Below are 25,953 nucleotides of genomic sequence, written 5' to 3'. Positions count from 1 at the left end.
TTCAAACTGCTAGGTTGGCAGAAGCTGGAGCTGACAGCAGAAGCTCACACCACTCCCCGGATTTGAACCTGCGACCTTTCGGTCAACAAGCTCGGCAGCCCAGTGCTTTAACCCACTGCGGCGCTACCGGGGGCTCCAATGTATTGTTATATACAGGGAATTAAATGGGGAATCAATGATCTGAATCTATGTGAGGTCTGAGTTGCACTCAACAGCCAATAGTGGGTGATGACTCCTCTCCCTGTGATACAATAAATCTCCTATGACTTTTAGTCCAAGATAAAAAGGGTGCTGAATTCTATTCACAAAATAACTTTAGAACCTTGTATAGATCCTTTAATGTTCAAACTAAAACTCAAAGTGGATTTATTACTCAACTGACATTGAAGCCACCAGCTGCATCATAGGATCCAGCAGTGCAGACATTTAGCACTGCAAGATGACCCTGAGCCAGGCAAACACGTGTCTTTTTCATGAATGATTCATTATAGATGTTTTTGGTGCCACTGTTTGACAGAAATTCCCAGGGGAAAATACAAAAACTATTGAAGTACAATAAGTAGGGCTAAAGTCTGCCTAAATAATCTGGGGTGATGAAAAATGTCAGATTATGAAATGACAGTAAAGTAGGAGCTAGATAGACTTTTGTAAACAGAACATTCCATAATTGGGGTGATGCCTGTAAGATGGCTACTTCTAATCCTGCCTTGAGGAAAAGGCAGAATATAAATTGAATAAATAAATAAATAAATAAATAAATAAAATCAGAATATATTCTCCTTACTAGCTACCTGCCCTTGTGCTCAAAGGAAGTTATAGAAGTGGACTAGAGCAGTCAGTTGTGTAGATTGTCAGTACTTAGTAACTAGTTGTATGAGGCTGATGAACACACACAAATTTGTGTGTGTGTGATATTGCAGCATTGCAAGGGACCACGGTAGCACAACGGGTTAAACCACTAGCTGCAGGAAAAGCTGCTGACCGAAGATTGGCAGTTCAAAGCCATGAGTTGGGGTGAGCTCCTGATTGTTAGCCCTAGCTCCTGCCAAACTAGCAGCTTGAAAGCATGCAATGTGAGTAGATCAATAGGCATCGTCTCAGCGGGAAGGTAAAAGGGTACTACATGCAGATATGCAGACATGCTGGAAACGCAATTGGAGATGTCCATAGACAAAAGGATCCTCAGCATGGAAGATGAAACAAGAGCACCTCCCAATGGCTGGAGTTGAGCATCACCTCCAGACACTGGAGATGGAAAAAGGGGAAGGCCTTTGTCTGTATTGTATATCGTTGTTCACTGTGTGTGTAAAATGGCATTGAATGTTTGCCTCATATGTGCATTGTAATCCACTGTGTCCCTCAGGGAAGATAAATAAATAAATTGTATGTATGATTTCAGCTGGTACTTACAGTAGCTTTGTCTCTTTTCAGGTAGATTACAAGTCCTCCCTTCTCTCTGTCCTTGTCCTGGTCTGTGATTTTTTCAGATCTTGCCGATTTAATGTTTCTCTGGGAGGTGTTATTTCCCATCATGCCACCCAAGTAGTGGCCCCTCCTTCTTGGGAAGTAGCTGCAGTTGTGCTAGCACCAGCCCCTCCTCAGGCAGCTGAACTGGCACAAGGTACTATTGTGATGTCATCCATCTATAAAGTGATCTTACAATAGTTGAAATACATACTATTGAAATCTTGCCAGGCTGCAAGCAGTGTCCAGAGTCTTTTCTTCCAGATAGCCTTATTTTAGAAAAGGGATGGCCACCTTGTGGCCCTCTGGATGTTGATGGGCTGCAGGTTTCATCAGGCTTAATCAGCCTAGCCAACAGTGGGGGATGATAGGACTTGCAGTCCCATGTCATAGGGAGAGCCAAAGTGCAATTTCTGTTTTCAAAGATCAGCGTTAGTTTCTATCACATTTTTCAAATCAAAATGCAAACACAGTATCCTATCATTTCAAAACAAAAATCACTGTCCAAACTACTTGCCATTGCTCATGTTACTAAAAGCTCTGTCGTGTTTTCTTTGTGGTGCATCTGTTTTCTCCACTATAATCTACCTTCTGAAGACTTCAGAAAATGTCCCTCCTTGGATTTTATCTCCCATAATGCATCATATTGTGCCCAGTTGGTTTATTGGTAGATAAAACAAGTAGCCTTTGTTTTATGATCAGTTCTTTCTCATTTAAAGAAAGCTAAGATATGTGATGCTGCAAAAAGGTAAATCGTATTTTATCCCACAATACTAGAAACATAATTTCCAAGTCATGGGGAGTAATTGTCCCACTGTATTCTGTGCTGGTCAGGCCTTATCTGGAGTACTGTGTTCAGTTCAGGGACCCTAATTTTAAGAAAAATATAAACAAGTTAGAGAAGATTCAGAGAAGGGCAACAAGGATGATAAGAAGTGTGAATAATAAAACATATGAGGGGGAAAAGAAGGAGCTGGACATGTTCAGCCTGGTTAAGAGAAGACTGCCGACTGCACTCTCTAAATACTTCTAGGGCTATCACAGAGAGAAGATGGCAGGCTTGTTCTCTGCTGTCCCAAAAGGAAGGGCCAAGTGTAAATTTACAGGAGATTTTGATTAAACATTAGAAGAAGCACCTTGATAGTAAGAGTGGTTCTGCAACAAATTGCCAAGAGAAGTGGTGAGGTCTTATCATAATAAAGAGGCTGGACAATGACCTGCTGGGTATGCTTTAGCTGGAGCTCCTGCATTAAGCTGGACTAAGTTGGACTGAATGACCCATGAGGTCCTTTCCAACCCTATGATTCTATGATGTATTATTTTGTGATACACGCGTAGATTCAAACATGCTTAGTCACATAATCAGGGTGGCTTGAGTTCCATCACTTTTCACCAGTCCTCCTCTTTCTAGCTTACTGCTAAAACTCTATGCCACTCCAAGATTGGTTTTTCAAGACCAGACAGCAGTGCAGTACAATAAATTAAAGACATTTATTATGTCTCTAATAAATTGATTTTAGACAGCAATGAAACCATGGAGAAGGTACTCTGAAAATATGTATGAAGCTAAAAGGAGCAGGTAGGAAGTTCCTTCAGCCAAAGGAGTTAGGCTTTTGCTAATCTGCTGTCTGTTGATTCCCAGTGAATTGAAATGATTCTATATCTTTCACTTTCAGAGTAGCAAACAGGCAGATACTAAAGTGTGATGGCATATCTCTTAAGAATACATTGGGATTTTCATGCCTTGTTGAGGTGCCACCTTGCTTTTTGTCTATCAACTTTCTGTGAGTGAACAACACTGGCATCTTCTTTTTTCCTTAATTTATGAGCCCCTTTTCTGTGGCTCCTTATTCCTTCCTTCCTTGTGCAACTTAGTAATTTATCTTCTGTGTGAAAATGGTTCTCACTACACTTGGACTTTATGATGTCTCCCCATAATCAACATTTTTGTTCTGCTTTCAGTTCTCGTGTTAATTGGTGAGGACAAACATATACAGTGAAATGTATTATGTTTGGTTTCAAATAGTGATCTTGTTTTTAGTCAGTTAAACAATTGTCTGTTGAAAATAAGTATTCTGATACTTGAATTAGGTGTCCTTTATGGGCCGATTAAGCTTAACTAAATATATATTTCAAGAGTTATACAGAGATGATCATAATTACTGCATTTATTATCACTACTTTTTATCCTTGGCTTTCAAACAGCACATTTGATGGATTAATGCTGTTAAATCATTATTTGTTTGCACGTTATTATTGTCTTGGCAACACGAAGTCTTATTTCCATGAGACCATTGGCGGGCTCTACAGCACTAGCATATTACAGTTCTTGACACTCAGCTGCATGGCAGCCAAAAAAGTAGGATGACTGCCGATTATGTAGTGCAAATATTATCTTCCATTTTAGTCTTTCTCTAGAGATGTGCACACATTTTTAAAGAGAGATTTGCATGGCTTTTTCAGTTAAGATCTAAGATTAGTCCATTCCAGATTGATCTGGTTTCAGTCCATTCCATTCCTAATCCCAAATCTGAACCTATACTTACCTCAAACCCTTTGTTGCTACATTTTGTGTTAACAGCTACCTAAGATGGGCAGAATGTTTCTGTGAATGTTTTCTTTTCTTATATTCGAGTCTGCTGCATGTATGTTCTGTGGTTCTGTGGAATGTTGTAGTTTTCCATACTGCAAATAACCTACATATTTTGTATTTCTAAAGAGCTTCACAAGTTGCTTAATGACCCTGCAACCTTCAGATATTGTTAGATTATAAATCACAACAGACCTTCGGCAACAGAACCGATTGTGAAGAACATGGAGAGATGCAGTTCAGCAACATCTTGAGGGACACATAATCCTCATATTTGATGACATAATCCACATGTTTGTTCATTGTAAAAACAAAATAAATTAGTGGTTTTAAAAATGTTTTGCAGGGGTGCATATATTTTGGTGGACATGTTTTTATTTTCTGGAATACACTACAAGTCTGAAAATATGTAGCTTTCCAACTACAAACAGCATCTCCTTCCATGCTGGTACCAGGAGAGATAATCTGTTGTTTATATCTTAGCAAAATTAATGCCTTATATATCTCTATTCAAAGGCAGCTTAATCCTCTATGTAGACTCTAACCTCATTACATATGGATATCTGAGAGTCGGAATTCACACCTTGCTCAAAGTGACATTATGGCAGATCTGGAACTCCTGAATGTGGTCTCCTGAAGTCTTATAAAATTCTTTAGACATTGAATCATAGACTCACCATCTGAATACACTTTCACATCCATCTAAAATGCCATATGAATGAATCAACCAAGTGCAGTAATAAATTAAAGTGCTTGTGTCGTCTGTGGATGAAGTGACTCACTTACTAAAGATGCTTTCATGTAATTTATGATTCCTGACATCCTACACAATGTACATTTGTTTAGAATTTACAACCACTTAGCAAATTTCCATTAATTTAAAAGTGAAAGAAAATAATTGCTGTGTTGCTTCCCTTTAATCGGAACATAAGGTTTGCATTATACCTCATTTTTGAGAAGTCACTACATTTCAATGCATTGAAAATGAGTAAAGTTTTACTATATAGTCAAACCTTATGGATAGACATTTTAGATACTTCATTAATTCATCAGTTCATTATACACGTCTCTGCATAAATGAGTCACTGAAGTAATAAAACTAATGAAAGAATCTGTAAATATAGGTTCTTTAATTAGAACTGCAGGCTTTAATATGAAGATGAGCTAACTAAAGATTAGAAAGGGGACAGTTTTAATTAGTGGCAGGTTTCAATTTTTTCTTTATCTCTTTAAGGGTATAATTATTTCTTTGGGGATTCTGTTTCTGGTTCTGATCTATTACTGTGAATGCCCAGATGTCCTTTCTTTTTAACAGTGAAGGATAGATTTATGAAATTGTCAGCTGCCTTTCATGTCCTTTGGTAATTTGAATATGTTGTTTATGAGGAACATACTTTTGCGTGTCACCACATTGCTCCCACTGCAAACAGAAGTAGCTGAACAAACCACGCGTCTTCCACGATTCTTGTCACATCCAAACCTATCACATTGATTTGTCTCTCCTCAAACATGCCAGGGCTATAAATCTCAGCTTACAGGACAGAATGTTTTTAGCAGATAGATAACGTTCAGAAAATAGTCTCTTGAATAGAGAGATGAATCAATTAATATCCTGCCATTCTCTTAATATGGGGCTTGAGATATAGCCAAGTACACTTCTCCATTTCTATTGCAATCAATCTATGAAAGAGATCTGTAATTATCCAGAATTCATCTTAACATCTAAACTAAGAACCTGGAATTACCAAGCCAAGAGGAAGCTTCGAAATGTTATCCCAGTTTGAGCTCTGCTAATAACCAGGTTTGTTCTGAAGCTAGTGACCATAATTTTGTTTTGAAGCTAGCAACCAGAAAACTATGGTAGAAGGCGTCTTCATTTGGTTGCTTGCATTAGTAAGAGAGGAGAAAAGGAGCAGTAAGTGTAGGTAAAAGGTTTTTTTTTTTTATAACTCATATCATGGAACCAAGATATGATCATCTAACTTTGAACAAACTGCAGTGAGGTGGAAGTGTGGGGTATCTTGGGTGATAAGGGAGATGCTAAACCCTAGCTATACCAGTTTCCCAAATATCTTCTACCATGATATTTTTTCACTTTGCATTCAAGGCTATCCTGCAAGTTGGAAACAAGTGCTTATAGATGCTAGAAATGTTTCTATGCGAATATATTTTCCCTCTGAAATGCACTGCAAGCTTTGCAAATGTATGGAATTCTGAGAGAGGTCTTAAGAGGTGCAAAAAAAGTTTTTTCCACCCCCCCCCCCTAATCTTTTTCTCTTTCTTAAGCAAAGTTGTTTCTGAATCAAAAATAGCAATGACTGTGTGTTGTGGTGTTGAAGGTCATGAAGATTTAAGAGTCATAAATTTATTTTTCCCAAGAAAGAATGAACAATTGTACATTTTTTCCTCCTCATTGCAAGCAAGTTGTGGAAAACTGTAAACTTTTCAGACTATCTACAGCTTGGTATGTATTCTGTGAAAACATACATATGGATTTTTCGTGCAGAAACAGCATTTTCTGTATAGAAAACATTTCTGCACCAAAATCCTCCCAAATTTTTTGCACAGATTTTTCCCCAATCTCAGATTATCCTTACCAGAGTTCCTCAATACTTGAATAACCCATTTTTGAAGCCTTCTCAAATATTTTCAAATATTCTTTCCATGACAAATGGGAAGAAGGGAGATTTCAAAGAATGAGAATGGGCAGAAACCTCTTTTCATCCATCAGTGTTTCACTTTAATGTCTCCATCAATTGTTTTATTTCTCTGGCAGCACAACCTATGTTCTGATGGCACAAAGATTTCAGTCTTCTTACATCCAACTAGACCTAAGAGTTCAATTTTTAAAGAATAGACTTTTGAGATGAATTTTGAGGCTAGACAAGTGAATTCGCAGTTATGTAATCAGGTCAAGCCTAATAGATTTTTGCTCGCATTCATTTGGTAAATGGATAAAGATGAAGTAGCCATTCAGTACAGATCATTACTGTTACTGACTCATTATACAGAAAAGCAAAGGAGAGAGTATATAGTATTTCATTATTACCTGAGCCCTAATTGCATGACTCATGAACACTCTGCCTTTCTTCCATTGTGTGCAAAAGGACAGGTTCTTTGCTTGAAGCATAATTCAGTGGGTAAAGGGCTTTTGAGCTATTCATTTTCTTTCCCAAATAAAACCTGGTGGTATTGGGGTTGTTTTTAAAAATGTGGAACTTAATTGCCTGGCAAAGATTTAATAAAATAAAATAATTGCTAAATGAACTATTATTTCTTTTATAAAAATATATTTATGTTTGTGTCAGGCAGAGCCAGTGTGATATAATGGTGTCAGCATTAGACTATGATTCTGGAGACTGAAGTTCAAATCTCTGATCAGCCATGGAAACACACTGGCCGGTTACCTTGGGCAAGTCACACTTTCTCAGCCTCAGAGGAACACAAATGTAACTCTGAACAAATGTTGCCAAGAAAATCATGTAATAGGTTAATATGAAGGACTCCATGAGTCAGAAGTGAGTCAAAGGCACATAACAACTTGGTTATGGGACCAAGCCTTTGATCAGTAAAGTAACACAGTACAAGAAATAAATATGGAATATGTGTGATCGATATTTGGAATGGCCCCAGTCTACAAGTTTGAGTCATATTATTTTAATGTTTATATTAAGTGGTTTTAATTTTATGTCCTCATTTCTAAATGTTGTTTTATCTGATGTTTAATTGTCTTATTGATTTTAATGCATAGTTACATGTTTTGTTTAGATTTATGATTTGGTTTTATATGTATGTGAGGTATTGAATTTTGCCATTATTTGTTGTAAACCACTTTGAGTCCCTCCTGGAGTGAGAAAAGCATTATATAAATACAGTAAAGAAATAAAATAATAATAACAATGACATAAAGTGGCCACTTTATAGAATGAATAGAGTCAAATAGTATAATCCCCATATAAAAGCCTTTGCAATGAGAGGGTCTAGGCTCCTCATCTGGTTTTGTATAAAATGCTTGCTGAAGTATTATTTGATTTGTAATTATAATTTTGACAGTATTTGCAGTTGCTTTTTGTTTTGTTTTTTGTTTAGTCTGAACTGTGTTACAACAATTTGGGGAAGGAGTCTTTTTCCCTTAAACTTGGAATAGGTTTCAGTATTCAGAAAGAAGAAAAAGCCACTAAATCTAGTATTTACTCTTTATACACACACAACACACCTTTTAAAGGTGTAGACTTCCTAGGCACAATTTCTGAAAATTACAAGTAGCTAATTCTGCCACCTGGCAGAGCTGAGTTCATAATTTTCAAGAAATCTGTTATTGCAGGAGCAGTTACAAAATACACATAGCAGGGAAAGGTTTGATTGTACGTAGTGAATAGAGTAGAAAAAAACCCCAATCAGCCAGTGCATTAAATAGGTTTTCTCCCGGGGGGGGGGGGGGGAGTCCTGAGAGTAGGTTGAACATGTGATTTTTGCAGTCTGGTATAGCCCCATTTTCTAATATGGATAAACATCCAAAATGTGCATGATGCTTTAAAGAAAGGGATGTGTGTATCTCTCTTTGTATTTATTTATTGTGTCAGAAGCGAATAGAGAATGCAATTATAATGTATAGAAAAACCACACACAAAGTTAAAAACTTGGAATTATACTAAATTTTCTTAGACCAGAAGCTGGTCACTTGGAGTGCCTCTGGTGTCACTGTAAGAAGGTCCTCCATTGTGCATGTGGCAGGACTCAGACTGTATTGTAGTAAGTGGTCTATAGTTTACTCTTCTCCACACTTACGTGTCATGGACTCCACTTTGTAGCCCCATTTCTTAAGGTTAGCTCTGCATCTCGTGGTGCCAGAGTGTAGTCTGTTCAGCGCCTTCCAAGTCGCCCAGTCTTCTGTGTGCCCAGGACAGTTTCTCATCTGGTACCCACCACTGATCTCTCTGTGTGTAAGTCAGTGTCTGCCATCTGCTTTCAGGATAGGATAGCTATTTCTGTTAATGCTTAGGCATTGATTACAAACTTCTGAACTTCCTACCAAAGAGGTCTTCTCTAGCCTTCTATTGATTCACCTTCTGCTTGTAAGAAAAAACCCCAAAACTAACATTTAGTCTATTGGGCTGATTTACTCTGGTGGTTGCTTTATATGTTTCGCCTTGTTTTAAGGGTGTTGTGTCATGTTTTATTATTTAATGTTTTAATGTTTTAATGACTTTAATTATTCATTTTAGATAGTGCTAGGTGATTCTATTTTAATGTTTATAGTCTTTAAGTTTTAAATTGTATATTGTCTTGTTTTTACCACTGTTCACTACTATGAATCTCTTTAAGAGAAAAAAGCATAACAACAACAAAACAACAACTCTTGCAAAAGACAGTAAAGGTGGCCTCAGTGGTGATTGGCACACTGGGTGAAATGCCTAAAGACCTTGGCCAGCACTTGAAAACAATGAGCGCTGACAAAATTACCATCTGTCCGCTGCAAAAGGCCACCCTACTCAGATCTGCATGCATTATTCACCTATATATTACATAGTCCTAGACACTTGGGAAGCATCCAATGTGTGATCTAATACAAAAGCCAGCATAGTGATCTTGTTTGCTGTGTACTACTCTTGTTGTGTATATAATAATAATAATTGTTTTCAGATAAACCAACTGCCATTTTTTTTAAAAAAATGCTCTTATGTTTGCACTGTTTTAAAAACAATTTTAAAAGTTTTAATGCTAGGAATTTGGGGATGAAGAGGAATCTCATTGGATTTTTATTCTGGGTGCAATGGCCTTATTTAACCCAACCACAACCACATCCAGTAGTTACATCTTGGGAAAGAAAGGGTCTACTGTCCCCATAACCAGTTAATCCTTATGCATTTGGTCTGGTGGTGGGGATCTAAATTTTGAGTGGCATCCAGTGAGTATTTGCTTTTTCCAATTTTCTCTGGATCAGGGAGATGGAACTGTAAATCACGTCTCTCGGGAGCCTAATATTTTCTCTGTGATGCCAGGCAAAACATTTCATTTTTTGACTGCCACACTCCAGAGACTTTGCAGAGTGTTATAGTAAGCTTGCCTCATAAACAAAGCAGTGGAGACTTTCTGTTGCTCATTCATGGGAAGAAGCCTGGTGTTTAATGCTTATTTCTGTGCATAGTTTCTCATCTTTACTGTCGATATTGACAGTTCCATTTATTTATCTGAGATTCCTTGGATAAAAAGAGCAACATATGTCAAAACTGGGGTGGTTACTAAAGTCTTGTTTTTATCTCTAAAGTATTGCTGGGTTGATCGGGGATTCTGGAAGATTCTTAATTTGGATATTGAAGTACAGAAGCCTGTTTGTATTCAGCTGTCCGTTGTGCCTTTATCCTTCCAGGTGTATGAGAGCTCTTCCAAGATGGAACAGTTTGTGACTCGCTTCCTATTGCGGGAGACGATGAACCAGTTACAATCCTTGCAGGTTTCATTGGAGTGGGCTTCAGACACCATTGAAGAACAAGCTGGCAAAGAAAGGTACAAAAACTGTCTGATAGACTATATCTCTCCATCTGAGTCTGCTTGACTCTGGATCTTCCAGGAAGGCCTTTCTCTCACATTCACAAAGACAGCTGATGGGTCTGTTTCAGATTTATAAAGTTTATAGGACTTAGATCCAGGCTTCCAGTCCTGGAGTGAATGCTCTCTTTTAAACATATCTAGGCTTTGAAATCAGCAGTAGAAGCTCTTCCCTTTCTCACACCACTTTCAGAGTATGTTTGATAATGGCGTGAAACATTCAATGAAGTCATAAGAGAGTGAATTCTTGGTAAATGCTCCCAGATTATGGAATAATGTTCCAACAGAGATTAGACTAACTTTCACCCTGCTGTTCTACTGTCAGTGTGCAAAGATATGTCTATTCAGGGAGGTCTCTAGCAGTGGATTGTCTGTTATGATCTAAGTTTTTAAATAGCAAATTCCAATTTATGATTTTGTATGGTTTCAATATGTTTTAGTTTATGTTATGATTTTTATAATTTATCATGGGTTTTACTGGCTCTTCCATTTCATTCTGTAAGAAGCCATTGTTTCATCATTGAATGTCAGAATACAAAACAAAACAAAACAAACAAAAATAAGACTGGTTCAAAAGATAAGTAAACTAGCATGAGTCCAAGGTTCAAATCTCCACTCAGCTCTGGAACCCCACTGAGAAAATCACATTCTCTCAAAAAGGCAATAGCAAACTTCCTCAGAACAAGAAAACAGAATTGCTTTAGGGCTCTCATAATTCAAAAAGGACCTATGGAAATAAAGGAACAATTACACAAATAGGTAAGCTATACAGTCTGAATCCTGGATCTAGTTTTATATAGGGATATCCCCAAAGGCTAGAGGACACTCTTTCTAGGAGAAATTATTTAATTTCCAGCTATATTCTACTGCATTGTAGTGAGAACCAGAGTAAATGCCATGCAGCTGTTTTATTACATACATATTATACATATAGAAGTACCTCATCAGATGGCCCTTTGTAATGCAGAGGAAATCATGTGGCAGTGTAACGCTGCATTCCCCACAGTTGAGCATCATTGGGGTTGTGCTATCACTTCCCACAGTATTTTCTTGCTAGACCCTGCTTCCTCTTCACCTCCTCTGGCTTTCTCTGGGCCCCGTTTCTCTCTGCTATCAACACCCTGCTGGCATGGAGCCCATGGAGTCCCTCCAGAAGTAGCCCTGCGCCATGTGATGAGCTCTGGGAGACTCCATGCTGGCAGAGGAGAGAAGCGGGGAGAAGACACTTCTCTACCTTCATCTGATGAAGTGGTGAGCATCATAAATGTAGGTAGGAGGAGTTATCCACTGACATTCAAAATTCCCAATTTTTGGTTGTTAGATTGAATCCTAACCAAAAAAAAAAAACCACTAGGTGCCATTATCCATTACTTCTAAATTATATATAATACAATTTACATTAAATAAATTACCCTGAATGTACACTCTCACATTTAGGTTAAAATGATGTTTAGCATATGTTGAGGGAAGTCACGGTGCCCCTCAATCCTGCTTTGGGCAGAACTCACCTGGAATACTATGTCCAATTATGGGCATGACAGTTTAAAAGAGATATTGAGAAGCTGGGAGGTGTCCAGAGGAGGGCAACTAAAATGATCAGGGTCTGGAGACCATGCCCTATGAGGAGTGTCTTATAGAGCTGGGTATGTTTAGCTTGCAGAAGAGAAGGTTGAGAGGAGACATGATAGCCATATATAAATATGTGAAAGGATGCCATAAGGAAGAAGTTTCCTGGAAACTGGGATTTGGAACAATTTTATTATTTATTTTTATTTACATCACTTATATCCTGCCCATATCAGCCCGCAGGCGACTCAGGGCAGTCTACATATCGGCACAATTCGATGCCATCAATACAATACAAAAGCAAAAACAGTTAAGTGCAATTAGACAAAAAAGACAGTGCAATACAGTGCAATAACAATTTAAAAAGAGCTATATCCAATAGGTTCAAGTGACAGAAAAGGAGATTCCACCTGAACATTAGGAAGAACTTCCTGAACTTAAGGGCTGTTCAGCAGTGGAACTCTCTGCCTTGGAGCATAGTGGAAGCTCCTTCTTTGGAGGCTTTTAAACAGAGGCTGGATGGCCATCTGTCATGAGTACTTTGATTGGGCTTTTCCTGCATGGCAAGGGATTGTACTGGATGTCCCATGTGGTCTCTTCCAACTATGATTCCATTTTTGTCTTCTCCTACTGGAAGATTAATGATCTTGCATTCATAAAGTTACATAAAGTCAGTGACTTGTTATGGAGAAAGCTTATTTTCTACTTTTAACCTGTTTTTCCTCTCACTGTGGAATTTTCTCAAAGGTACATATCTCAGCTATCAGTCTTTCAAATTAAACCAGTGTATACCTTCCAAATGGTCAGTCACAATACAAAACATGCTAACTGCATGATACAAAAAGAAGGAAAGCCACAGGCTATTACAAAGAATCATATTTCGCCACTTCAGGAAGCACCTCTTCTGAAAATGTGATAAATTTTTGTTTTATTTTGATTCATTGACATATTAAGCATGGCCTCTAAGAGTGTATTGTGCTAATTCTGTGCTTTTTAGGAATAACGTAAAGAAATCGCAAACTCTTGTTGGCCCACGTGCTATAAAAAGATGTGGCCGTAGAGTTCAGAAGAACATCTGCTTGTCTCCTACGGATCCTTACTCTGGGATGCTGACCACAGGTATGAACAATTTCTGTGTTAGTATTTGTGCTAGTATTTGTCAGGATAAGATTTCTGATGTTATGGAAAACAAAACACCATAAATCCTCCCTAGACAGTTCAAAGCCAGAAGGAGGGGCCGATGGGGAGGCAGAGATGACACCCGGATCTCTGGAAATATTTCTCATGGGAAAAGTCTGACAATGGGTTTAGGGAGAGGACTGAGAAGAGTAGTGTGGACTGAGTTGCCATGGACCTGAGAGAGAGGGTAGTAGGAGTGGATAGAAAAACTAAGACTTTCTTGCACAAACTTTACTAGTGACTTTTTGCTTGCTGTAGTAATAAATCTATTTCCAAGACTTTCTCTTGTGAATGGACTGCATTATCAGGGAGGTTCTGCAGTTACATACAATATGGGTGGATTCTATCAGAGCAGTATGTGTAAACTGGATAGAGGAATGTGTTATCAAGAAATTTTGTACATATTCTTTCATTGCAATTAACAATGCATTGCTTCACATAGCCATAATTGCTGATTACTCAATTACTCGAAAACTGATAATTCATTATCAACATATGAGGAAAAGATTTGCCTTGCACAGTGATATGGAAGTTCTGTATCTAAGGTTAATCTACGAAGGTTCATGCATAAAATTCTCTATTTAGAAATTCTATATTTCAATTTAACTTATGAAAGTTAATGCATAAAAGCCACCATTTGCTACTGAGGTTAACGAATTATTAGTATGCCTATCTCAACAAGTTCAATGTCTTAATTAGGAGACATTGGCTTTCTTTTTCAAAACATACTACAAGTCGGAGGCTGTTATAAAGTGACAGAGAGTTCCCTCCAACTTGTATCTTCCCAATCATGTCTACACTGAGATAATTGGGTTGCTGTGAGTTTTCTGGGCTATATGGCCATGTTGCAGAAGCATTCTCTACTGATGTTTCACCCACATCTATGGCAGGCATCCTCAGAGGTTGTGAGGATGCCTGCCATAGATGTGGGTGAAATGTCAGACCATGAAAGCCTTTGACAACACAGAGAGATAATTACTTTTAGTTCTCCCCTGCTCTTTATTTCTGTGTATTGACATGTCTGTATCAGTCATGGAGAAATGCTGGATCTGATGATGTCATTCCATGCCTAGGAGATGGATGGCGTAGCTATTGCTTTGTGGCAATCACTTGTCTCCCCTTATGTTTTTCAGCTCTCAGACAGACAGAATCATAACAGCATTCTTATAAAGAGCTTGAAGCAGTATTTTCTGTAAGACTCACCCACTTTAGTTTTCATTGCAGGAATGACATAAGGAAGAATGCCCACGAATGATAATTCAATATTAGAAGTGGTCGTGGCTCATTTCCAGATATATCTCCTGTCTATTTTGAAGCACAGAGTAAATTATTTATGAAATATTTGAACATGCCAGAGAAAACATTGTGTGAGACAGAGAGAATGGAACATCGCCTTGCTTGGGGATAGGGAGATTGAGTGAAAGGAATCGTGGAAGAATTACAAATCAAGTAAATCTCCCTGATTTGTTACAAAAGGAAAGAGTGAAGGTTTACTGTCCTGTCTGTCTAACTTTTTATCCATCCAAAACCTTTCTGATACAAGTGTTGCCGTCATTTGATTTCATCTCAGACTTTTCTCTGCATTGCATCTAGGTGTTTGTGTGAACACCAACAGCCATTGGACTACTCAGGTTGATCAGCTACAGCAGCTTATTGACAAACTGGAATGTAAGGTGGGTCAGCAGATGAAAATAGTAGTACATAAAATGAAGATTAGTCTCCATGTATTCCTCTGAGATTCCAAGGCAGCTTTACTTCCACAAAAAATGGTATTCCAAATACATCCATGGCATTCTGGTATTAATTTATAGTGACTGTGAAGATCCAGTGCAAAAGATGATTCTGGGGTCTATTATATACATTTATCCTCCTAAAGATCTCCAATGTGGGGGCTTGTCTGATATCCTTGGGGAGTGAGTTCCAGAGTTGGGGGGCCACCATAGAGAAGGCCCTGGTCTTGCTCCCACCCCCTTTGCAGGTGCAATTGTTGGGGACGAGGGAGAGGGTCTTCTCTATGGTGGCCCCCGACTCTGGAACTCACTCCCCAAGGATATCAGACAAGCCCCCACATTGGCAGTCTTTAGGAGGAGTCTGAAAACATGGCTGTTCCAGTGTGCCTTCCCTGAATAAAGGAAATAATACCCTGCACTGACCAGTTCCCTGCAAAATGTCCTCAGAAGCACGTTAACTACCCGTTGGGTTGATCTCCCTACATTACCCTTTAAAACTCTCCTACTTAGATACATCCTACCTCTGTCACACCCAGGATTTATTTTAAAATTTTAATCTATTACATCTGGCCTGGCCATAAGGTTTTAAATTTTTGTGTGTTACTGCTTATATGTGGGTTATATTAATTGTACTGTTTTATTTACTTGCTGCTTTGTTGTTTTACTGATGTGTTGTTGGGCTTGGCCTCATGTAAGCCACCCGAGTCCTCTTGGGGAGATGGTGGCGGGATATAAACAAAGTTTATCATTATATTATTATTATTATTATTATTATTATTATTATTATTATTATTATTATGCATTTGTGTTAATTTATCACCTTTTGCAATAATTCTGCATTTCTGCCCATTCAGAGTCCAAGGCTGGAACCTCTGAAAGATAATGTGGTCTGCAAAGGAAGAGACTCTGTAAGTTATCTTTCCTATTGTTATTGCTTGATATCATTATTACTAATTGGTTGCCCAAGTTCCTATGTGTAAGAAAGGGAACACACCAAAAAACAAACAAACCATAAATGCTTTGGTGGTATGTAGTGAATTTCCTGAGTAGTGTCATTAAGCAGTTCTCCCTAAATTTTCATCCTCATAATTAATAGTTTGCTTCTGAGATAATAGATGAAGGTCTGCCTTCCAAGATAACCTTGAACATGGCATGTTATAATTGGAACTGCTCACCCACTCCTTGGCATATTTTTCTCTTCCTGCAGCACATCTTGGTGGCACAGAGACAAATTTCAGTGGCAGAAAGTGGATTAGAGGCATTCTGCCAGGCATTCCAATCCTACACAGAAATCACATCTGGACAGAGCAGCTGCCTACAGTAAGTCTTCCAGCGTTTGACTTTTATAGGTTGCTAGGATAAGAAACATCTTTAGAAACAGTAATTGTGGCTTCGGCTGAACTCTCTGTCTTCAGAGAATGAACTTGACTCACTCTGCCAACTGCCAGGGAGGTATTATTTATAGAACCTTAAGTATATACAATTCTGTTTCATACTGACAAACATCTATGAACTAAGCTGTCCACCTAACAGCCTCATAAAAAAGACAAATACTATGTGAAAGCCTACTAGACAAAGAGAAATATTATTGCTTATATTTTTATGTAGATAGCCAAATATACAGAAAGACCGAAAAAGGCATTCATTGACATGATGATCAGCCACCACACACACACATCTCCAAATTTACTAATAAGCATTGGTAAAAGTAAATGTGTTCAGGCTGCCTAGAATTTAGGTGCCAACTTTTGGTAGAAACTAATTCTCTTATTTCTGCAACAATAATGGCAAAAGTAAATCCGGTATGTTTATGTGTTAATGTGTACATTACAAACACTTTGGAATGGACTGACTATTAAATTATCCTTAATATGAATAATAATAATAATAACAACAACAACAACAACAACAACAACTTTATTTCTATCCCACCACTATCTCCAAAAAGGGATTTGGGGAGGCTTGTTGGCATACCTTTATTGTTTACTGGAACACATTTCAGACTGATGAGCATGCAAATCAAGACACTTTGTTAATTAAGACACACATTATAAAAATTATGTGATTCTAATTTTTTTAATCACTTGGTGTCATAACTGAGAATCAGCATGGGTGCTGCAAAATCCCAAAAATATTTTGGGGGCAATGTATTTTCCAACATGTAATTGGCTCAAAAAAGCAGCAACCAAGCTGAATTCTCTCCCGTACCACATTATTCCCCATAACATTTGGCCACATTTTGCTGTGTGTTGTTGATATGATATACTTCCCTACCAAATCATTGGTTGGGGAACAATATGAGCAGATAGCTAAACACTAGTAGAGAAATGAGAAATGTGAAGCCCACTTTACATCGCTGTACTACAACTCTTATCATCCCCCACCATTCTGGCTAGGTTGAAGAGAGTGGATACCAGCAACATCTGAAAGATCATGTATTCCTAATATAACCAGAGTGACTGGAAAAAGTTGTCAGAAAGATCTCTTTCACAATTCACAATTATAGAACTTTGACAATTTAATTTACCATGGCTGCATGCTGTGGAAGTCTATAATTTGTAGCTGGTGGAACATTAGAGCATTTGGCAAAAAATGCTAAATACCTCACAAACCACAAGTCCTAGGATTTGGTAGGATGGAAAGTGACAGTTAGTGGCATCAAGGTGCTATAATTAAGCAATGTGAAAGGGACCGAGTGCCTTTTCAGATTTCATGTCAAGCATGACCTTTCACTTGACCCTTAAATGATTATATAAATGATCCTTCCAAAGAGAGGTATGATATTAATATTCCTTCCTTTGATTGAAGATAACTGACATGCCTAGCAATTTCTTGAAAGTCAAGGAAGTGTAAACATTCAAAGCAGCAGATAAAAGCTTGGGTGTTAATTATTCTACCTGACAAAGCTGATGTAATTAATGTGGTCACTATCAAAAGTTAGAACACCTCTTTAAAAAGTACTGGGTGCTATTTAACACTGGCATGGGCACATTATCTTTTCTATGAAAACAATACTAAGAATCCATCCATGAGTCACTAATGGTTAGCAGTTATGATACCAGAGTGAAATTAACTGTCAATACTAAAGTTCATTTTATATCTACAAATACTGCCTGGAGAAGTGGTATGATATAGTGGTTTGAGTTCTGGACTATAATTCTGGAGACCATAGTTCAAATCCCCATGGAAATGCACTTGATGACCTTGTGAAAGTGCCACTCTCTCAAAGGAAGGCAATGGAAAACGCATAACAGGTTCTCCTAAGAGTCACCTAAGTCCAAATTTCCTTGAAAAATCACAAAAACCAGACTGATATCAGGGATACAAACACAGCAACACACTGTCTGGCACACAATGACAACCATTTTCTTCAAATTCTGCCTTCTTTTCCTGTAGCGTATCTGCCCACAAAATGATGTTGAATGACACATGCTTCATCCTCTATGAGTTTTGGCAAGATGTGGCCTCGTGGAAAAGGTGGGTGGTTCCTTACTATTGGTGGGTTATTCTTCTGAAGGTGAAGAAAATATACATCTGACACTGCATTAGACCAAACTGCAGCCTCACAATGTTTGACTGTTCTTCCATGTTAATGACTTTTACCATAATGACCACACTCTTATGTTGTTTATCAACATATACCTTGGTTTTCATCTGTGAAATTAATAGTGCAAAATAATGTTGGAGGTATGTAAGGTTTCATGAAGTCATTCCTATGCATACTGATTTGGGAGGCAGCTACACTGAACAGATGAACAAGTAAATATTGTCTTTGTAAGTCTTCCTCTTTAAGGATGTTTCAGTTATATGGGTAGGAAATGTAATATTTCTTCCCTTGGCAAATATCTTTAAGTAAACAAAATAATAATAATCTGGTTGGCAATATTGAGCTCTAACATCTTGAAAATAGTCCTGGAGTCCTAGCTTTTAACCTTGCTTTGATCCATTATTTGATTCCTTTATACTGATAGCACCAAACCCAGATTCATGGGAAGTCATGTCTACTGTGTTAAGGGACTTGCAAAGCACGGTCTCATTTATAAAACATTTTAAAGGCCTAGTGTTATGCCAGTACATCCTTAATGTAACAGTTTGTGGGAAAATAAAAGCCAAGTGGTAGAAACATTTGCTGGACCATGGAAGATTTAGGCCCCTTCTACACTGCCATATAAAATCCAGATTATCTTCTTTGAACTGGATTATATGGCAGTGTAGACTCATATAATCCAGTTCAAAGCAGATAATGTGGATTATCTGCTTTACTAATCTGGATTATATGACAGTGTAGAAGGGGCCTTGGATAGAGGATAGACAGAGTCCTTCAAAATTTTCTGATGAGTTAAGGCAGAGCTTTGCAAACGGTGTAAATGTGTCGTATGGGTGTGTCAGGAGAAAGTGATGAGAAACCTCTGAATCTATGTGAAATAAGCAATAAACAATATATGTTTAAAAATATGAATGAAACTTTTATGAATGAAAAAATATGAATGAAATTTATATAAGTGTCCATACCTCTTATAAGGGGTTGGTTTGGCCTCCAGTTTACTAGTAAAACTGAATTGCTGTGTCATGAAATGATGCATTTCTAAAAAATGTGTCACTTATCATGAAACTCTGAATTAAGGAATACCTGTTACCACTGAGCAAAGTCTAGGAAGTCAGCTATGTGCATGAGGCTGGATAGGATTGGTTGTTTATTGTTCTTAGAAGGGTACAAATGTATTCTGTTCCAATTCTCCTTCTTCCTTTACAGTCATGTGCAATCAGAATATAGTATGAAGTTCCAACGTGCCATCATGGACATACTGGACTCTCCAGAACTCTTGACCACTATGCTTTTTCCAGGTAGGACAATATTCAATACAGCTTCCTGGTTATTCCACACTTTTTTTTCTTTGAAAAGATTATTCTGAGAGCACACAACATTGTTTCAAGCACATTCCATCTCCATCTTGGACCTGCAGAAACACTCAGTGTTCAATACAGTATGCAATACTTGGGGACTTTGAGTACCTTCCCCTAATCATCATGTACTATTTTGCATGATGAAGAGTTTTGGAGAATTTTTCTGCCACTTTCAGAACATTTAATAAAGGGCCACTTATCTAGCTCTGATTTAACTTCTAATATGTATCTATTCTGATCTAGCTGTCACTGGGAATTTCAAAACTAATTTCCATATTGTATTATCAGGAGCATACCAGATATCATTGAACTGCAACTGAGCAGTCCTAGAATAGCCAATGGTAAAGGATGCTTGGAGTTACAGTCCAGTAACATCTGAAAGGCCAGAAGTTCCCCAACCCTAAACCTGAGCCTATTATACATTTATTTGCTCATGAGTACAGTTGAGTTTATAGAATTACAACCTATTATAGAGATAGGAAACAGAAATCAGCAGACAGGTAGAAGTAGCACATTAGACAAAGTATTAAAAGAGAGAGACAGAGGGAGACATCTAAACAGGCACATAAAGATATTGTGTATTTATTGTTGTTTTTATAATCACTAGCAGGACATAAGATATATATAAACTGCAAAGACAAGCAGAAGACATGATGCACAGCCTTACTGAAATATATGAGATTTAGATTAAGAGATTATAATACATTAGCTGTGTGTAAGTACAACAACAAACAAACTAGCTTAAGGGTTGTTGTAGGTTTTTCCGGGCTATATGGCCATGTTCTGGAGGCAATTTTTCTCCTGACGTTTCGCCTGCATCTATGGCAAGCATCCTCAGAGGGAGTGAGGTCTGTTGGAAGTAGGAAAAATGGGTTTATATATCTGTGGAATGACCAGGGTGAGGCAAAGGACTTTTGTCTGCTGGGGCTAGCTGTGAATGTTTCAGCTGATCACCTTGATTAGCATTCAGTGGCTTGGAAGGGCCTGGGGGGAATCTTTTGTTGAGAGTGATTTTATGTGCCTGTTTGTTTCCCCTCTGTTGTTTTGCTGTTGTGATTTTTGATTTTTTTAATACTGGTAGCCAGATTTTGTTCATTTTCATGGTTTCTTCTTTTCTGTTGAAATTGTCCACATGCTTGTGGATTTCAATGGCTTCTCTGTGTAGTCTGACATGGTGGTTGTGAGAGTGGTCCGGCACTTCTGTGTTCTCAAATAATATGCTGTGTCCAGGTTGGTTCATCAGGTGCTCTGCTATGGCTGATTTCTCTGGTTGGAGTAGTTTGCAGTGCCTTTCATGTTCCTTGATGCGTGTCTGGACGCTGCGTTTCGTGGTCCCTATGTAGACTTGTCCACAGCTGCATGGTACACAGTAGACTCCTGCAGAGGTGAGAGGATCCCTCTTGTCCTTTGCTGAACGTAGCATTTGTTTAGCAAACTAGCTTAAGCAGGTATGAGAGGTTGTGACTTGTGAATGCTGCCTTGAGTTTCATTAGGATCACAGGATAGACGCACCAAGCTGTTAAAATAAAAACTAGTCGGCGCATCCAAAGGCTTAAATGTCATCTGATCTTAAAAGCTAAGCAAATAAACCTTTGTTAGTATGTGGATGGGCGACCATTCAATGAACACTAAATGATTTATTTCAGAGGTACTGAAACCACCTCTGAGCATTTCTTCTCTAAGGGCATGTTGTCTACACTGACTATTTAATGCAATTTCAAAATCATACTGAAGAAAGTGATTTCATTATGCAGATGAAACAGAAAACCCTGGAAGTAATTTGATACATGGATAGTGGTTGCACACACCACAGAGTACTGATGCACATTAAGAGGTTTCTTTTGCACTCTTTTTGTGGTAGTGTGTTGTTTGGCCACTGCAGTGTGAAACTAGCTTTCAACTGCACTAAATGGTCCATGTTGATGAAGCCTAAGAAAACCATATGAAATCCACGGGGCTGCCATAAATCAACAGGCAACTTGAAGGGATGCACACACATGCAGATGAATCAGGGCACCAAAACTTCTGTAATTGTTCACGATTTCTTTAATACACATTCTGAAAACCGTCCTTAATTTCCATAGGAAAAAATATACATAGTTTTGAGTTTATGCTCAAGATTGTCCTGTTCAAGTGTAGTATTGATTAGCTTTTAAATTATGCCATGCACTGTCTCTGTAATTTCTCATTCTATTGTGATTTATTAAACCTCAGTTTCCTAGTTGATACGTCATAGGAAATTATGATTTAATATACAACAATACAGCTACATTGATCAGGCAAGGACATATGTATGGGGTGTTGCATGGCTGTATGGCTATGGACTAGCAGCATTTTATCCTGAAGTTTCTCCTGCATCTGTGGCTGGCATCTCTAAAGAAGCCAGTCACAGATGTAGGCAAAATGTGAGAAGAAAATGCTGCTGGCACACAGCCATACAGCCTAGAAACCACTTGACACCCCAGTGATTCCAGGCCAGCTCTGAAAGCCTTCAACAAGATATATGTATGGTCATAAGACCCCATTTGATAAAGGCAAGGTTGTTATGATTTAGCTAGGTTCATATTTGAGAATGAATAGTAATCCAGTTTATGTATCTTACCTTAGTAATTTTCTTGCATTTATCTCCTCAGCATCCTGGTGGATCATGAACAATAACTGAGGTTCCCTCAAGAAAGCCAGCATGTGGATGGATCAAGCACTATCTTTCATAGAAAGCCTTCCTTCCAGAGTTGCTGTTCCTCGACTTATTCTCCTTCAATGTTACTTTCTTCCTCTGTATTCATGTGGAATGCTTCCTTTTTTCTGCAACTGTGGGAATGGGACAGCACTTTGGAATGCACCCTGCCATCCTGCCTGAACATCACCTGCATCCTTCCTCCATTTTGACATAGAAGTTTTACAACAAAATAGCCGTGTTAGCATTTTGTCTAAAAGAACAAACTATCACTGAAGAATTATGACTAGTGAAAGGATAGTCAATTGGCTCTCCAGTGTAACATGGCAGTGCAAAACATATAGATATGTTTTCAGATATTTTGACGGGGGAACCTTGTCTATGTTTACCATAAAACTAACTTTCTTATATCATAAGGAACTATAGCAGGATCGCCTTAGATTCTGTTCCCCTCCAAGTGAGTCTCTGTTAAAGCCGGTCATTGGTTTGTAACAAATAACTAGTATAGAAATGTGGAAAATGTGATCCATACAATAGGAATTATTTGACTGCAATTCTGATAAATCTTGACTAGCATAAGCTGAAGACTAGTAAACTCTAGAGGATCACAAGTTGCCCATCCTTGGACATGACTATTCCTTCTGCAACCTGACCAGATTCCTAGGGCTTTGCTTATCAGGTCTGTTCTGCTAGATGCCATATCCAAAACACATTATTCATGTTCAAATTTGTAAATGCTTTCTTTGCATTTCCGAGCTGGGCTGAAATCCCTACTCAAATATGTGTTTTGACAGTGACATTTAATTTTTTACAAACCAAATATGAGTTCTGGGCCACTGCATAAAATCCAAGACATTGTAAAACTTTATTTTCTTTTTAAAAATAATTCATATGAAATAGAAATCAATTGAATGTGAGTATGCTTTTATTTCAGCATAGCTGAAGGCATCATATAACGAAGATGGTGCTGTAATTTAATCCAGGGATGGTCAACCCCTCTTTTCTCAGAGGCCATTCTCATCTATAAATAAAAGCTTTAATGCTCAACTGTAGTTTCATGGAGAAACTAGAGCCTGGGGACATTTTTGAAGTAATGCTACCAGAATTTCCCAGCCAACATGTAGTTTTTCCAAGTTCTGACATAAACTAACTGGGTTAGGTCTCATAATAAAAGTGACATCATCACTTTTGATCTAGTAAGGGCTTCACAACTATGAACAACAAGTACTCAGGCCAAATGGGGCCACTGCACATTTCATTTGCTTCTCCCAGTATTCCAGACTGATGTTTGCATAAAGGAGGACTGTAAGTCTCCCCCTTTCTCATGAAATGAAAATGAATTGATGGTGATGGGGAGCAAGGATGGACCAATTTTGGCATTTCAGTTTCACACCTTCCTCATTCCCCCAATAGTAAAATTGTTTCATCCCACCTTTGTGTCAGTTTGCGAATGCTACAAAATCCTTATCCCTGATGTCCAACTTAGCATTCACAGATACGCATTTTCTGTGATTTCTCCCTTTAAAAAATTCATAAACACATTTTCTGTTGTGTGTGCTTTCTGCAAGCTTTTTTCCCTCAGTATAATGAAAGTTTTTGTGCACCCTTTTCCTTAATATACTCATTTTTTGCAGATTTTAAAAGTTGCAAACCAGATTGCAGATGTCTGAAACCTGCAGATTTTAGTGTACAAGAATGTGTTGGTTCACTTATAAGTTCAGCAGGTTACATTCATGTAAAAATGTAGACCAGGCAAGTTACTGCTACTTCCCTAATTGGGAGTTTCACGGGAAAATAAACGGTTGGGGAAACAGGTAAGCATTCCCTTCCACAGAATATCTTTTCTCATAGCAAAGGAAGAGGGGCTCTTAAGATTTCCTTATATTCAGCCTAACTGTAAGTTTTGGTTGCACTTATTAGGGAAATAAGGAGTACATTGAAAACCCTTCAAGGCACAAGTATATAACATTTGCCATATAGGTTTGATCATATTCCCCTTTTCTGGGAATTGTGGGACTTTGAGGAGAGGAGCTTGTGCCTCTTGCAGAATTTCCAGTGTCTTCATCAAACCACTATTCCCAGGTTTCTTTGGGGGAACCTGAACAGTCTGTTGCTCTGTTGCAATTATCTGGCTGATCTTTCTAAACAGGCAGCCCAACAGCACTTAATGGACCTTTCAACAACAAAAAAAAAGAATTCTAAACAAAACATTGCTTTCTCAGAATGGATGGTTCCAAACTTTGCCATTGGCATGTAGTTTCCCCATACAAATAAGGGGTGCTATTTATGCATTGTCGAAGGCATTCATGGCTGGAATCACTGGGTTACTGTGAGTTTTCTGGGCTGTATGGCCATGTTCCAGAAGAATTCTCTCCTGACATTTCACTCACATCTATGTCAGGCATCCTCAGAGTTTGTGAGGTCTGTTGGAAACTAGGCAAGTGGGGTTTATATATCTGTGGAAAGTCCAGGGTGGGAGAGAGAACTCTTGTCTGTTTGAGGCAAGTGGGAGTTCTTTCTCCCACCCTGGACATTCCAAAGATATATAAACCCCACTTGCCTAGCTTCCAACAACCTCACAACCTCTGAGGAAGCCTAGATGTGGGCGAAACGTCAAGAGAGAATGTTTCTGAACATGGCCCCATACAGCCCAGAAAACTCACAGCAACCTGGTGCTATTTATGTTTAAAGCAAAGAAAAAGAGAAAACTATTGCTCCAAAAGCAGGAAAGTTACTTATCCATTTTACAAATGCCTGATTATTTTGTATTCCTTTTGTGTATATACAAGGCTCTGTCTGTACTCAGTAAGCAAATATGGCTGTATCTCCAATTTCTTTATCTCTTAATAAACAATTCCACACTCCTGCATTAGCTTGTCTTCTCGTGAATTTCCTTCTAGGTCTTGTATGAATAACTGAGGCTAAAGACACTGCAGTTTCCTTTGTAATGATGCTTTGAATTTGTCTCGAATAAATATAGAGCCTTTGACTGCATGCTCACGTACCATATTTTGGGAAGTTTTTATACTTGAGAATGTGTTAGTAGTCATTTGAACATTTAGGCCATTGATCTATAACCTTCTTTTCCCTATAGCTCTGCTGAGTTGGAAGGAAATGATGCTGCCAGGGAAAAGATGCTGCTATGAGCACTGGGTCAGCAAGTCGGATTGTGGTTGTGGGAGTATTTATTTATTTACCCTATTTATACCCTGCCTTTCTTTACCCCGAAGGGACTTAAGGCAGTTTACATATAGGCAATTATTCAATGCCTTAAAACACATACAATTCTTGTA

At 38.2% G+C, this 25,953-nt stretch overlaps 1 protein-coding gene across 1 annotated transcript in view; it reads left to right on the top strand.

Annotated features, from left to right (window-relative positions):
- Positions 1–24,464, top strand: part of NECAB3 (N-terminal EF-hand calcium binding protein 3) — a 106,085-nt gene extending 81,621 nt beyond the window's left edge. Inside the window, exons 6-13 of the mRNA XM_060772353.2 lie at positions 10,425–10,561; positions 13,167–13,288; positions 14,942–15,021; positions 15,933–15,986; positions 16,286–16,398; positions 18,475–18,555; positions 19,832–19,923; positions 22,617–24,464. Of these exons, the coding sequence (XP_060628336.2) occupies positions 10,425–10,561; positions 13,167–13,288; positions 14,942–15,021; positions 15,933–15,986; positions 16,286–16,398; positions 18,475–18,555; positions 19,832–19,923; positions 22,617–22,645 (708 nt within the window). The 3' untranslated portion in view covers positions 22,646–24,464. The remainder of the gene's footprint in view (positions 1–10,424; positions 10,562–13,166; positions 13,289–14,941; positions 15,022–15,932; positions 15,987–16,285; positions 16,399–18,474; positions 18,556–19,831; positions 19,924–22,616) is intronic.
- Positions 24,465–25,953: the final 1,489 nt, after the last annotated feature.

The sequence above is a fragment of the Anolis sagrei genome, chromosome 4 (genome assembly GCF_037176765.1).
Source record: "Anolis sagrei isolate rAnoSag1 chromosome 4, rAnoSag1.mat, whole genome shotgun sequence".
NCBI lineage: Eukaryota > Metazoa > Chordata > Lepidosauria > Squamata > Dactyloidae > Anolis > Anolis sagrei.
Note: the sequence above shows the minus strand (reverse complement) of the source record. Positions and strands in the feature narration are given on the sequence as shown.